Here is a 15,635-nt window from a genome sequence, read left to right on the forward strand (position 1 = left end):
CCTTTTTGAAATAAAGTATGTAGAGGTGAACAAGATTCCTAGTGGTTGCTTTGGATGATTTCATAATGAAAGAAAAAAAGCATTTATTTACACTTAATACCTATTAAAATGATACAAACAGTGGCTTGCACTTACATACCTCTGTCACAAAATAATATACTTAAAATTATGACAAATTATCAGATGCTATAAAGTCTCTTCCAATTATCAGAGTAAGATTAATTTGTAAATTTTTGAGATAGTACATTTTATATTAGCAGAGTTGATTTTTGTGTTAAACTTTTGTTATATTTGAGTTCTTCAAAATAAGGAAATGCTACATTATTTAAAATATGTGAAAGCAGCACAATCCTTGCCCCCAGTTATATTTTATAATTGTAAATCTGTCCTGTAACAGCACTCATGCTTCCAACCTCTGTTACGTATTCTCAATTTATTTGTTGTGATGTATTAGGAACCATCATTGGATCTGTGCTCTGGGCTGCATGCCTAAAGTTCACAGTTAAACAGGACACAGCCCCAATATTGTAGAATTTTTTTTTTTTTAATCCAGAGAGGAACAGAGAAGAGATGCCATGGGTAGAGCATAGAGTGAGGGATATGTATATGGATGGCTTTGCACAGTGTGCTACGTGATCAGAGGCCAAGCATCTAAAGGAGCCTACAGTGGCAAGGAGGTTCAGGGACATCTTCCAGGTGGTGAGGATTACCCTGAATTTTGATGAAGGGGTAAGAGTTATTAAATAAAGATATGCAAATAATATATTAGTTAATGCATCTGCATATTCCCATTCATTTCATTTCTGATGATTTCTTTGAAAGAAATATTCGTAGAACCTAGTTATCACTTGAAAATATCCACAATCTATTAACAGCTCAGTTCATTTATCAGCTTTTCAAAAGTGGTTCCTCTATACTATTAAAATCACCAGATGCTAAACAAAAACCAAAAGATGTACCCTTAAACCTTACATTAAACTGTGTGACACTGTAGTACATGCAGTAAGCAAAGAGTTTAATTAATTTGAAATTATATGTGTATTATTTCAGTCTTTTGATCATTTTCAAATACTCATGGGCCAAAAAGTTTAGCACCTAGAGTATCTTAAAGTGTTCCAAAAATTTTCATCAAACTGTTCCCCATTATTCACAATATTTTGTCACCAAACCATCTGAACATATTCATTTTTGTCTCGCTTTTCAACACCCAATCCATGTGTGTTCCTCAAGCATATATAAAACAATCCATTAGAGCTAGTAATAACCACACCTTTCACAACGGTGAAAATTCCAATCAGAAGCAAAGTGAATGGGCATTTTACCCTGCAGAGTCTTCTTATATATAATTTTTGTAGAAATTTTTGAAGCTCCAGAAAGAGTTTATAATTTCTCATTATTTTTTAAATGAATCATTAGCATTTTGGGAAACCAGGTTGAGAATCACAGTACTCTTACAAAATGTGGAGTGTTGGTCAGAAAATTGAAATAAGCTGATAACAGGACTGCTAGAGAAGGCAGTTAGAGTTTTGATTGAAGCTGATATTCCTCCACAGTATCAGGTTCAATGAGGTCCCTCTCTGTAATACTCTTCCCTTACAGTAAAACATACATTCAAATATATTCCAACTACAAACACTAATCTTCACAGTCTTCATTTGCTTATGAAATGCTTTCTTTTAATACATTATACCTATAAAAGGATTTGTCTTCATCTTTTCTTGAAAGGAATCAGTTTTCAAATGAGGATGTAGTTTTTGCTGTTGTAAAGTGCTTTTTTGTAAATTTACAAAACAATACTTAGACATTTTTTGAGTATTTAGGAAATCTGAGTATTACTGCAATCTTTAATAATTAAATAATATAATAAATTTTATCCAATAAACCTTAAAGTTTAAAATTTTTCCTATTTTACCATTCCTTTGATTTCTCTATTTTAATAACATTTTATTTACAATCTATGCATAAGAATACAATAGGACGCATACATATATTTTATTAACATTAGGAATGAGTTGCTTGTGAATATGATATAAATATTATATTTAACAGCTCTCTAATTCACCTATTAGTTTATAATCTATGATTCATATGGCTTTATAATTGGCACACTCAGGTTTTAAACCAAAAATTCTCCCCTCACTACCACTACCCACTATCTCTTTAAAAACCACCTAGATCATTATTAAAATTTAAATATTATAAAATTACACTCACTTTTTTATCTTTATTGTATTTGGTAAATATCTCCTGGGCTCTCTCTTCTCCTCCATCCGTGAATAGCATAATAATCTTATTGCAGTTTGCTCTGGAAACATTATACTGTTAAAAACAAAACCAAACAAAACAATATGCATATCATTCACAATAAAAGAGAAAATAAAGCTATATGGAAAGAGCATGAGCAGGTTGCAAGTAATTAATGAAATATCTGCTCACAAAATATATTCTAAGAACTGGTTCCTGGATCAGTTCAGGCCCACCCCCTTCACCAGGCCTTCCCCTCACCACCCAGATAACCATAGGTCTATCTCACTTCCTTCAGTCCTTGATCATACGCCACTTTACCATGAGGTGATTACTCACAACTATGTTTTAAATTGCAGTCTGCCTCCCAGATAGTATGTTTCTTCATAGCATTTTACTTTCTTGTATATACATATTTTATTTTCTTGTTTGTTTATTGTTGGTATCCCCCAACAGAACGTAAGCTACATGAAGGAAGGAAGTTTTGTCATTTTTGCTCAAAGACTTCTTTGTCTCTCCCTAGAAGACTGCCTAGCACATAATAAAATCTCAGTAGTTTATTAAAAAATGAGCTTTTAATAAGCTTGTCAATTTTATGCACATATGATTTTATAGTATAAACAAAAAATAACATTAATTTAAAATGTGTATCTTCAATCCACCTCCAAATAAGTGTTTTCTTCCCTCTTTATTCATTCTACTTTATTCACTTTACATGTTTGAAATCACAAATCTAACACTGATCACCTAAAATGCAATGCTCTTTTGTTCCTTTGTAAATGCTGATACCTATTCCCAGGATGTCCTCTTATCCTCTCTCAACCAACCACACATATTCTAATCCTAAAAGACTCAAGTCCGTGGTAAATCTTCTTGCACTTTAAGGTCTCCAAAAGAGTTAGATATGGGAGAATGATGGATTAGCACCAAAGGGCCATTAAAATGAACAATTAATTTAGAAAGCTGGACTTCTCCGAGGTCTGAAATTATTATCTTAACTTTTCTACTGTTGTGAAATGTGTTTGCTTTAAATGCTGAGAATAAAAGATCACACTAATTTATGAATGCTCAGCTTCTTTGAAAATGTCAACCCTAGGTTCAGTGCTGTCCAAAAGAAATATAACATGAGCCTAATATGGAACTTTAAATTTTCTAATAACTACTTTAAGGGGAGTAATAAGAAATATCTGACATTAATCCTAATAATATATTTTCTTTAACCTAGTCAAAATATTAATCAATATGAATACTGGATATCAATCAATATTGAGATGTTATACAGCTTTTTCTTCCATAAGTCTTCGAACTTCAGTATGCATTTTATACTTACACAACATATCATTTCAGATCAGCCACCTTTCAAGTGCTCACTAGCCACCTGTGATTGTTGTTACCATATTGTACAGCATGGCACAGCCCTGGCTTTTAAATGACTAATTTTTTTTTTTTTTTTTTTTTTATTTTTTTTTGAGACAGAGTCTCGCTTTGTCACCCAGGCTGGAGTGCAGTGGCACGATCTCGGCTCACTGCAAGCTCCGCCTCCCGGATTCACACCATTCTCCTGCCTCAGCCTCCCAAGTAGCTGGGGCTACAGGCGCCCACCACTACGCCCAGCTAATTTTTTGTATTTTTAGTAGAGACGGGGTTTCACCATGTTAGCCAGGATGGTCTCAATCTCCTGACCTCGTGATCTGCCCGCCTCGGCCTCCCAAAGTGCTGGGATTACAGGCGTGAGCCACCACGTCCAGCCTATGACTAATATTTTTTTAAAATTAATTTTTCTTTAGTGTTCTAAGTCATTGAAGGTCTATGCTGTACCTAATTTTTTCAAAGAAGATAAAACCCATTTTCTGATGTGAAAAAATAAATTCAACATTTTTCTTTATTAATGAAAAGATCCTGTTTCAGGTCATCTCATTCCATTGACTCAGCCATTAGAACAATGGCAGTAAAAGCTTTTAATCAAGCATTGTGAAAGCACAAGTATTAACTAATATAATTTGTCACTTTCAAGCATGGCTCTTATCTTTGAAGGTAACCTATCTGAAAATCTGACTACACAAAAAGTTGCATATTTTATCATCAAAATACTTTTGTGAAACGTGCCTCAAATCCCTTAACTAAAATTAGTTTCTCTGGTGATTTGTCTTTTTTTATCTGCATGTGTAAAATAGTCAAAATAATATGTACCTAAAACACTATCCTGTAAAAATGTTAAACAAAACCATAGGACATGGTTTTGTTTTTGAAGTACTGAAAGTACTATTATTGGATGCAAATATCAGTGTAAATCAACACATTAGGTCTTGCTGATCATTTGTATATTTATGTAAATAAAATTATAACAACATTTCCCAAGAGAGACAGATGTTAGGGCATACACAAAAGAAGGAATATGGGGAAAATAAAGAACTTGTTTTGCCTTCAACATGATTTTTCCTAGGAGTAGCCTCTCAGGACTTGTGCTGGAGCTAAGTACATAATAGCAAATCTTCCATGCATTTGCAATTATCTAAAGAATCACACAGTGACAACAATTAAGTGGCTTTGAACAAATTAAGCCAAAAAAAAAAGATTATTTCAATAAAATTACAATTAGTAGAGTTGGTAACTTACTTTAATATGGTACTTTGCTGTATTTCTGTGTGCCAGTATATAGCACAGCATCTATCATATATACACTCTATATAAATTTTTTTTGAAAAGCGCATATATATGGTAATATTTTATGAAATGGTACCTGAAGATTAATTCAAATCTAAATGTAAGTTTCACTTTGGGACTGATATGTCTAATTCTATTTAATACTTGCTTCAGTGATTTTAAAGGTAAACGCTGCCAGGACAAAAAAAAAAAAAAAAAAAAAAAAAAAAAAACCAGAATGGTATTTGAGCAATAAGATGACTGGAAGTGTTTGAAAGAAAACAAAATATGCTTCAAATTATTTTAACATAAAGAATTTCAATATATATATGGGATGTATGGAAAGCAAAACATATTAGACTTACTTAGGGAACAACTGGGACCATATTTTAAAAATCATTACAATTGTAGCAGTTATAAAGGCAGCAGGAGAGGCCAATAGGAGTTAAATCATATTTTATCAGCAACTAGTAATAAATCTGGAAGTTAATGTGGCCTCTCTAGTGAGGCTGCCTCTGAAATTGTACTTTACACTTGAAACTCCTGATCATTTCACAACTGAAACCTAAACAGGAGGCAATGAAGTGAGGGAAAAAAATACTAAGAAGAATAATTAAAACGCCAAGATCAAGGAAACTCAATTATTGACTTAAGCAAAAAATAATTTTTATCAAAAACAACCATATTCCTTTACTAGAGGAAGAACACATCTTAATCTAATGGTTAATTACAATTTCGTAGTTTTGAGCTTTTAATTTTTATTAATGAACATACAACATTTAACAGACATATGCATTTCACCACACATTATTTCCCTAGAAAATAGCAGGGCTGCACATCTCTGTCTTCTTAATCTAATGGTGTCTATTAAATAACATGACCTCAAATTCAACATATCTGAAACTGAGCTATTTCTACCCTCACATTTCCTCTGTGTGTGTTCCTGTGCAATCATCTACTTACTAGTTCAGTTCAAAGAATGTAGAGTCACCTAAGCCCCTCTCACTCTGCAACCCAGCCCACACCACTTAATCAGTTCCCATGCCATGCTCCTTAATAGCTCCTCACTTCTATTCCCACACCAGAATCTCTACAATACCTTCCTTAACTTAGAACACTCCAAGGCCATACTATAAAGTTTTCCTTTGCCCCTAAACACTGCCTTAACTGATACCTCATGGCCTTTCCATTTCCATCAAGTTCCTATATTGCTCGTGTCCTAACTATGCCAGCCATCTGCAATTTTTTATTGTGCTATGTTGTGTCACACTTCTGTGATTTGTCTACAATGTGCTCCTTTTTCTGAAACAATTTTCCCTTCCTCTACCCACCTAAGTTCTAATCATTCTTCAAAATCTCATTTTCACGGAAATGCCACACTTTCCTGACCTCCTTTGAGGAGCTGGGCCCATCCTCTGTGCTGTCCCAGGGAACATGCTAAATACCCTGTAATGGCACTTGCACACTGTTCTGTGGATGATGATTTAGCACATTATGCCAGGCCTTCTGAGAGCAGCTGGTCCTGTTGACTTCTATAATTCCAGCACCAGCACTATGACAGGAAATGGTGATGCATTCAATAAATACTGGCTGAATGAATAAATGAACCACCCAACTGGATATCTGAAAAACTATTTAGAATATTCACTCAGGAACAACAAACTCATATTTGCATAAAGACCAAATGTAAGAGTTCATTCAGTGATTCAGCAAATATTAACAGACATTATGATCTTTTTACCAGACGTGGGCTAGTAATTACAGCAATAATGACCATGACTCCAATACCACCCAGCAACCTACACCTGCGTGTGGTTTGCTACATGCCAGGTTCTGTGGACAATCTTATGCACAATTCCCTGAGGTACAGGTTATAGTGACCTCTAATGCATACAAGGGGAAACCAAGGTGCAGAGAAGTAAGGTTCCTACTCTCAAATATGATAATAATATTGCCTAGTAAGAAATAAAATAATTGAACAATGGTTCCTGCTTTTAAGTAACTCAAAGTGAAATAGAGGGCAAGGCAATTTAAAAACACTAGTCCACAGTATAAGACACACACTATAAGGCCGGAAGTGGTAGCTCATGCCTGTAATCCCAGCACTTTGGGAGGCCAAGGCAGGTGGATCACCTGGAGTCAGAAGTTCAACACCAGCTTGGCCAACATGGTGAAACCCCGTCTCTACTAAAAATACAAAAATTAGCTGGGCATGGTGATGGATGCCTGTAATCCCAGCTACTCGGGAGGCTGAGGCAGGAAAATCGCTTGCACCCAGGAGGCGGAGGTTGCAGCGAGCTGAGATCGTGCCACTGCACTCCAGCCTGGGTGACAAGAGTGAAACTCCATTTCAAAAAGAAAAGACACATGCTATAACATGGGGCAATAAGCATGCCAGTATCTCACAGTCTAGACACTGATGAGTGACTGTGGGGAATCCTCACTCAGAAAGAATTCCTGCTCCGGGAGTTGCATTTCTGTTCATCTTAATGTCTACCGTTTGGAACTTTCTGTACATTTTAGGAACAACTTCAAGACCCAAACTAGATGTTTAAAACTAAAATGTTCTCAGTAACCATTTGATGATTGAACGTGCAAGGTTACAGATAAATATGTAGTGATTGAGATAAGAAAAAGTAATGATATTCTATATAGGCCAATTAAGTTTCAAGTGCTTATTCAAAATTAAATTAAACTATTTCCTTATGAATTTTTTTAAAACATAGGTTGAAAAAAATAAAAGATCAAAAACGTAAAAATCTACATTTTAGATACCTTTTGAATTTTAAATTCAAAGATAAAACTAGTTCAAAGGTTTCTTCTGCCTGCACACATCTGTATTTTAAATAAATGAAAAACAGCACTATCTAACCCCAGAGAGTAGTAACTATCAGAATATTGAAATTCAGATAATACAATTGAACAACAACAAAGAAAGACATAGCATGATACTTACATTAAGCAGCTGTTCAAAAGCAAAACTAAAGCCCTTCTTATAATCTGTAATTCCTTTGGCTGTGATATTATTCACCGCATCTTTCAACACTTTCTTATTTCTTACATTTGCTTGGACAAGGTGCTGAAAACAGCTGACATCCTGAGCATTGCTGTTAAACTGCAAAAGATCAAAAAGTAAATATATAAATGAACATTAAAATCAACCATATAGTCTTCATAGAATTTGTGTTTGATACTCCTAAACGGTATTGCATTGCTTACTCTCTCAAATGGAAAAGTGAGTAGGCTGGTAACAAAGGTGCAATAAGAAACAAATGGCAATTTTCATCTGAGCTACCAACCCATACTGGAACACTGAGTCTGCTGCTTATATTCCCGAAGCCTGGTTTCCCTGCTTATAAATTTGAGAATTAAATTATATGACATCCCTTCTAGTTCTCAAATTTAATGAGCATGTAGAAAAAATAATCCAAAGCAATAAAATATATGAAGAATCCAGAAATGATATGGGATGCCTGCCCCAGTTGTGGGGACATGTTAAATATTTTCATTGCCTCTTATTAGGAAAGACTGGTTGGAAAAGTAATACACTGAATAACATGAATCAATGTTTAGTCATTTTGAAATTTGATGGTACTGTCTTTCTATGGAGGCTAACAGAGCAAAGCAATCTGAATCAAGAACAACTGGTAGCCTTTTAGAAATATCACTTTAGAGGTTACTAAAGAGTGCCAGGGGAACCGTGGAGGCAAGGCGATGGAGCCCTGAACAGCAGAGAGGCTGTGGGAGAGAAAACATCAACTCCAATGATAACTGCCCAAAATGGAAAATTTAAGAACGATCATCAAAGTAACTTTGTCAACCCCATAAAAAATATTCACATCGTTCTCTGGATATTTCCAAAAAGAAAGAACAATAGGAATGCTGCAACAAAATCCAGGATAACAGGATAAGTGGAGTCATCCAATCATTAACTCTGTAATTTGTGAAAGTTCTTCAGGCTCTTGGCACCTAGACTGTCACATCTGCAAAATGGGAATAATAAAAAAAAGCATATTTGCCAGAAAAAAGGGACTGGCCAGATAAAATGTTAAAGATATTTTCAGATCAAAAACATATACTTACTTTAATGAGTGGGTCACAAGTTATTACATATTCTTGCAAATATAATTCATCATTTTTTCTCTGAAGATCACTGAACGTAATTACAAGGTACATTGCACAATTCATCAGTTTATTAAGCAAATATTTACTAGCAGCCTATTATATGCCAAGAATCATGACAGGTAGTAGTTTCATGCTTTCAGACATAATTATTTGCACACACAAAAATACCATAAATATATAAAGTTATATAGTGTCTACTATGTGCTGCATTTACTATTCTACAAATGTAAATCATTTCATCTTTGCAAATGCTCTGCAAGATAAACATTATTATCCCCATTTTATCTATGAAAAAAACTCATCCTGCATTGCCTCTCAATATAGTATAATAAATTATGATTCACTCTATAAAGCAATATAATATTATGCTCTAGAAGACAATATCAGGAGAGGCATTTCTAATGTGGACTGCAAACATTTGAAAGAAAATTCTCCTAAGAAACAGCATTTCCTGTGATTCCAGAGAAATGTTCCAGTGAAGAGCACAAAGGAAGAACATTCCAAGCAAACAGAACAACATGTGCAAAGGCCCTCACATGGAAACAAAAGAAGCCTTTTTAAGAAAACATAAAGAGAGTGAGTTTAGCTCGGTCTCATAGGAGGACAAAAGACATAAAATGAGTTCAGAGAGGGAGGCAAGGACTAGATCATGTGGAGTCTAATGGAAATGCTGAAGATGATTTTATTTTCTGTGAAATGGAAAGTCACTGGAAGATCTTAAGCCAAACGTAAAATAATTGAAATCTAGAATTTTAAGAGTGCCTCCTAGCTGCTGTGTGGAAAATGGACTTGAGATGAGCACAATATAAAGGAGGGAGAGTAATTAGAAGGCTTTGCAGTAACCTAGCTGAAAATACATAGTGGTTTTGTTATTTGTGGAGATGGTTAGAAAGGGAAGAATTCAGGAGGTATTTCTGAGAAAGAATCAAATAGCACTTGGTGGTGGATTTAGCAGGCGGATGCATAACAGAGCGGTATCTTGAATAACTGCCAGGTTTCTGACACGGGCATCTGGAAGGAGAGAGGACTGGAGGGATGACTGGTTCAGGGATAATTGAGGAATAGAGAAGAGAAGCACAGAGTTCAATTTAGGGTGAGGTTTCAATAGATGTAAGATATGCAAGTGAACATGTTAAGAAATGATAACATTTACAGCATGAGGCTCAAAAGAAGTCTTGGCTAAATAATTTATTTAAAAAAAACCAGAAGGCTTCAGGAAAAAAAAAAATTGGTTTAAAGCCATATGAAAACAAAACAAAACAAAAAGTAGAGTAGAATAGGAGTACCCGAGAAAACTAAGTAAGAGCAAGTTTCCATGGAGACAGGAGAGAAATCAGGAGATTGGACTGTTTTGGATGAGAGAAAAATGTGTCAAAAGGAAGATACTGTGTGGAGACAGAGAAGATGGGGACTTAAAACTGCCCAGTAGGGCCGGGCACAGTGGCAAACACCAGTAATCCCAGCATTTTGGGAGGACAAGGCGGGTGGATCACCTGAGGTCGGGAGTTTGAGACCAGCCTGACCAACATGGAGAAACCCCATCTCTACTAAAAAATACAAAATTAGCCGGGTGTGGTGGTGCATGCCTGTAATCCCAGCTACTCGTGAGGCTGAGGCAGGAGAATCACTTGAACCCGGGAGGCGGAGGTTGCGGTGAGCCAAGACCACGCCATTGCACTCCAGCCTGGGCAACAAGAGCGAAACTCTGTCTCAGAAAAACAAAACAAAACAAAACAAACAAAAAATGCCCAGTGAACTCATCCACATCATGTAGGCAGCCTTGGGTTGGGGGGTGGGGAGGGCAGAACCAATAGACAGCAGGAGCATCTGAATGCAGGCAAATCTTCAAAGTGCCTTGGCTGGATGCAGCGCAGGAAAACCGGGTGGCATCTGTAGGGTAGACTGGGGGTCAAGAAAAGTCTACTTTAAAGCTAGGGGTCACTCGAGCTAAGAAGACTGATATTAAAGAGAGAAGGAAGAAAAAGATGCAGGAAATAGAAGAGAGGTAAAAAATAAAGTTCATGGAAAGGTAGGGACAGATGGATCCACGTGACACACAGAGGAATGGCCCTTTAGGAAAATGCACATCGACTTCATTATTCTAGGAAAGAAGAGTAGAAGCTGACCGAGCCAGGTGGTATGTGGATTTGGATGATGATAGTTACTGTCTGTGGCATTTGTCTCCTTTAACAAGGAGGCAAGATGATCAGGATAATGAGAGGAGAAGGCAGGCTTAGAGAGAAGAGAAAACAAGAAGTAAAATGTCCTGCACAGTGAGTCCTTTTTCATGTTTATTTTGAACACGACTTTCATGAATATCACCAGTGTGAGAATAAAGTTCCAGTATATTTATTTACTCTTTTCTATAAATTCAAATATTGAAAACTGAGTATCTTCAGGTCCAAATGACCAGTCCCACTGCCTCTTTTATCACTCTTCTATTCTTTGGTTATTGGATGCAAGCTTATTCTACATGTTCCATTTTCAAAACAAATAAATGTTAGAATTCCCCTGTATTGGTAAGTAAAAATACAGTTTGCCAATATATTAATAGTAAAGTGACCTTAGAGAATTATTAGAAATGGTTACAGGAAATGTTATTAACTGACTTATTTAAACCATGAATCACCATAAAGGTACAAGTTATGCAGAAATTGAGCACTGAATAATGTATTGCTCAGAGTCTTTCAGTTGGCCTTGACCTGCTTTTAACACAGAAAAGTGAAGCATCTCATTAAGTCACTTTAACACAAACTGATTAAATGTAAATTCAATTCATTAAATACATATTCAGTAGTGTATAACAGAATTACTACAATTGCACTCATAATAAAACTCATAAATAACGTACAGAAAGGAATAACTTACAAAGTGTAACTCCCTATAGCAAATCTTACTCTCCTAGGAAAGTGATGAGAAATTTGAAAGTTTATAATCAGATAAGACTATATTTCACAGATATCTTAGACTCATCAGCTTATATCGTATTATGTATATTTTAAAAATAGGTTAATTTTCATGGGCTGAAGTAGCAGTCTTTGATAACATGTGCCTACATACTAATTTAAAACCATATATTAAAAACCTTAGAGCAAAAGTGTGATAGTAAATATATTACAAAACTTTGAAATGGTATATGGCGAGTGAAAAGAGATTGAAGGAGCTCTGATTTTGTCATCTATTAAGAAAATACTTCTTGTAAAAGTGTGTATTTAACATGACAGAGTCAGAAATCCAAACTAACATCATATTGATTCCTTTTCCAATCCCAGAAAATTCAACTAAGTAGGTCACTCATTAGACCTGCTGAGAACAATTTCTGTTGGCCAGTTTAGATAGAAGGCACATGTGTTAACATGGGCATCTGGGGTAAAAATCCTGGAGGGTTTGTATTTCTACTCTAGCATTGGGTTATTCTTTCTTTGCCCTTCCACATCTCTTGTTCCTTCTGCCAAAAACACTTTTTCCCACTATATATACTGTTCCTCTGCTTACTATACTTTTTCTCCCTTCTTCACTCAGTCCTCATGAAAGTTTTCATGACCTTCCCTGACTACATTAAATCACCCAGTACTAAGCTCTCTTAAATCTATCTCTTTTTTACAGAGCACCAGTTATACTATCATATTTCTCTGTATCCTAGCTTAATAAATAGACCCCTCTATTGGATTATTAGCCCACATGGCCAGAGAATATGTCCACACCACCACTGCATTTTCTGTACTTAGCATGTAATAGACACGCTATAAATATTTACTGAATAAATGGATAATGGATAAATGTTTAAACTCCTTGGATGTGGACTTTAAGAAAATTAGAAGCCAGTGTAAAATGTTGATCAATAATCAAGCTATGTAAATTAGAAGTCAGTGTAAAATGTTAATCAATAAGCTATAGATTTATAAGTAGATGAATTGCATCTTAGCTCTGCAATGTTGTTAAACTTGTACATTCAAAAGTACAAATATTCTGTCCAAATAGACATTAAAATAGTCAAATAAAGATGTACAGAACATCTAACATAGAGTCTGACATACAGTAGATGTTAAATGGCAACTCTATTGTTTTAAAAATTATTTTAGTAAAAAGCATTAGGATACTCAGTACTAAAATTAGAACAGATTCCTAATTCATAAGATTCAGATAAACTGCCTCAGCTGTATTGAGCTTGAAATAAAGTTGACTAACAGGATGATACAAGTGTCCCACAAACATGAGTTTAGTGTTTGAAACAGTTTCTGTTAAAACTATGATCAACGCATTTCAATACTTCCAAAGAAACTTCTTATTAAATATCACAGTCAAGTACGCAAATTGAAAGATGCTTTCCAGTCAAAACAAAGTATCAGTATCTCAAATGAAATAAGCCAAGCTTTTGGTTTTGTAAAGGTAGTCTCTATTTTTGCTCTAATTTCCTCTGCTGAATATGAAATCATTCCATGAAATATTTCTGAGAAGAGGGACTCTGCTCGTCATCACATTATGTCAGGATACAAACAACCAAATATTCCTGTTGCCTTAATACACACTACAAGTCAAAGAAGCAGAAAGTTACGGGAAGTGCCCTTTGTCTGGAAATGGCAACTAGAACACATCTTCTTGGAGTCCCAAGTCTTCCTTTGAATGGTTTAGTACAGTCAAGTAGTTCTGCACTGGAAATATTAAGAATTAATGACAAAAGATATTCTTAAGGTCGTATCTTCTACTTGAAACTGCAGTGAAAGAGAAGTAGTTCATTTATTCTTTGCCCACTTGACCTGTCTTTTAAAAATTATTTTTAGTTTTAAAAAATGAGACAGGGTCTTACTATTTTGCCCAGGCTGGTTTCAAATTCCTGGCCTCAAGTGATCCTCCCAACTTGGCCTCCCAAGCAGCTGGAATTATAGGCATGAGCCACTGTACCCAGCTCTCAACATGTCTTTTAATTTGCATCCCTTCCCCTCAGAAAGACCATTCTCCTATGCATGGATTCTAAATGTTTAAAGGCAGGCTTTCTTTAGGGTACTTTGTACATTGTTTAGTCGTAAAGCATTTTTAATAAGCAAAAATAGGACATAACTATAGTTTTTGAAAAAATTGTTCAATATTTATTACTTAACATGTCTTAATGTTTTATTTTCTCTATTTCTGGCATGTAAGATAAATAATGCTGCAAAATTGTTGGCTTAAGCCATGTAATGATCAGCAAAAATAATAATTCAAATCCAGACCTGACTGCTTTGGAAAAGGATTTTTTAAATTAAAATAATATTAGTAAACTTATTTACACAAGTTAACTATGATGGATAACATATATAACAAATTTATACTTTATAAGATATATTAAATAATCTAAATTAGAAACAATAAAATTTTGCATATTAGTAAGTACAAACACAAATTATGGTATCAGACACTATCCACATTTTGGCCACCAGATGGCGATGCAGGAAAATAAAAGGAAAATGACCAGAGGCCGTGCGCTCCAAGATTTTGGCTATGTTTGTTTTATGTACTTATTCCCATTTTTAAAAAACTTTCAAAATTTATTTTCATTTTCATATTTTTCATAGTAGATTTGACTATAAGAGATATGAAAATGATTATTCTAAAATCCAGATAAAACAGCTGATAACATTTATCCTTACAGATGTGGATACATTCCCAGTTAAGAGTTATTTCTGGAAAACTGATGGGAAATAAGATTTATAAAGTGGCTGTTTAGAATTCAATGTCTGGGTGAAATGTTATAACTGCAGTCAGGACTTTGGTTCATTTGCTACTGCGACTTAGCTGCATTTTTGTATGTTTAGTATGTCTTTGAATTTCAGAAGTCAATAAATGAAAAGTCCAGATGAATAGAAAAAAAAATGCTTTCTAGTTTATCTGTTACCAAATTACTTTCCAAAAACTTTGCGCCAATTTAAAGTATATGTGTGCTAGTTTCACTGCAGCCTCATAAACACTTCCCATTTTTTATTTGCTAAATTGTAAATAAAAATATTTCAGTATTTTAACTATTTGAATTTCATTGCTAGCAAAATGACCCTTTTTCTCATATATTAATTTTTGTGTAGTTCTGTTTTTCCAGATCGTTGCTTACTATTAATCTGAACCTATGAGCCTATTCCTTTACTATTTCTTAAAAGAGTTTTGTACTTAGAAAATCAACTGTCTATCAGTCAGGAAATTACTCATCTGTAACCTTACTAATGTTTCATGGGTTTTGGTATATAGTCATGGTGGAATTTAGTTTCCCCAGCACTATGAGGTGATAACAAAATTAGGCAATTTGTTTTTACAAATAGCGAAATTTCCCATTTATGATATATTCATTCATGATACATTCCTTATAACAAATTAAGATTTTGAATACATTTCTGTAATTTTTTAGTCCTTTGTCCCTCTGTTATTTCATGAGCTTTTTTAATATGAATAATTTAAAAAAAGCATTAGCTAACATGTATTGAGAATCACCTGCGTGCCAGGCTAAACACTTGATATCCATTAAGTTGTTTAACTTTCAACAAGCTACAGTTTTAGTTTTAATAGGCTTCCCATTATATAGTTGAGGAAATGAGGTGTATAACGTTAAACAAAGCGTTCAGAGTCAAACAGCAACCAAGGTTCAGACCTCAACCCCA

At 34.7% G+C, this 15,635-nt stretch overlaps 1 protein-coding gene across 4 annotated transcripts in view; it reads right to left on the reverse strand.

Moving 5' to 3' along the window:
• The window catches only part of CACNA2D1 (calcium voltage-gated channel auxiliary subunit alpha2delta 1), a 504,363-nt gene that overhangs the window by 85,776 nt on the left and 402,952 nt on the right, over positions 1-15,635 (reverse strand). For all 4 annotated transcript variants that reach the window (XM_030822006.1, XM_030822005.1, XM_030822007.1 and 1 more), the window contains 2 exons: positions 7,844-8,002; positions 2,215-2,319 (listed from right to left, as the gene is read on the reverse strand). In XM_030822006.1, coding sequence (XP_030677866.1) covers positions 2,215-2,319; positions 7,844-8,002 — 264 coding nt within the window. The remainder of the gene's footprint in view (positions 1-2,214; positions 2,320-7,843; positions 8,003-15,635) is intronic.

Source organism: Nomascus leucogenys, chromosome 11 (assembly GCF_006542625.1).
Source record: "Nomascus leucogenys isolate Asia chromosome 11, Asia_NLE_v1, whole genome shotgun sequence".
Lineage (NCBI taxonomy): Eukaryota > Metazoa > Chordata > Mammalia > Primates > Hylobatidae > Nomascus > Nomascus leucogenys.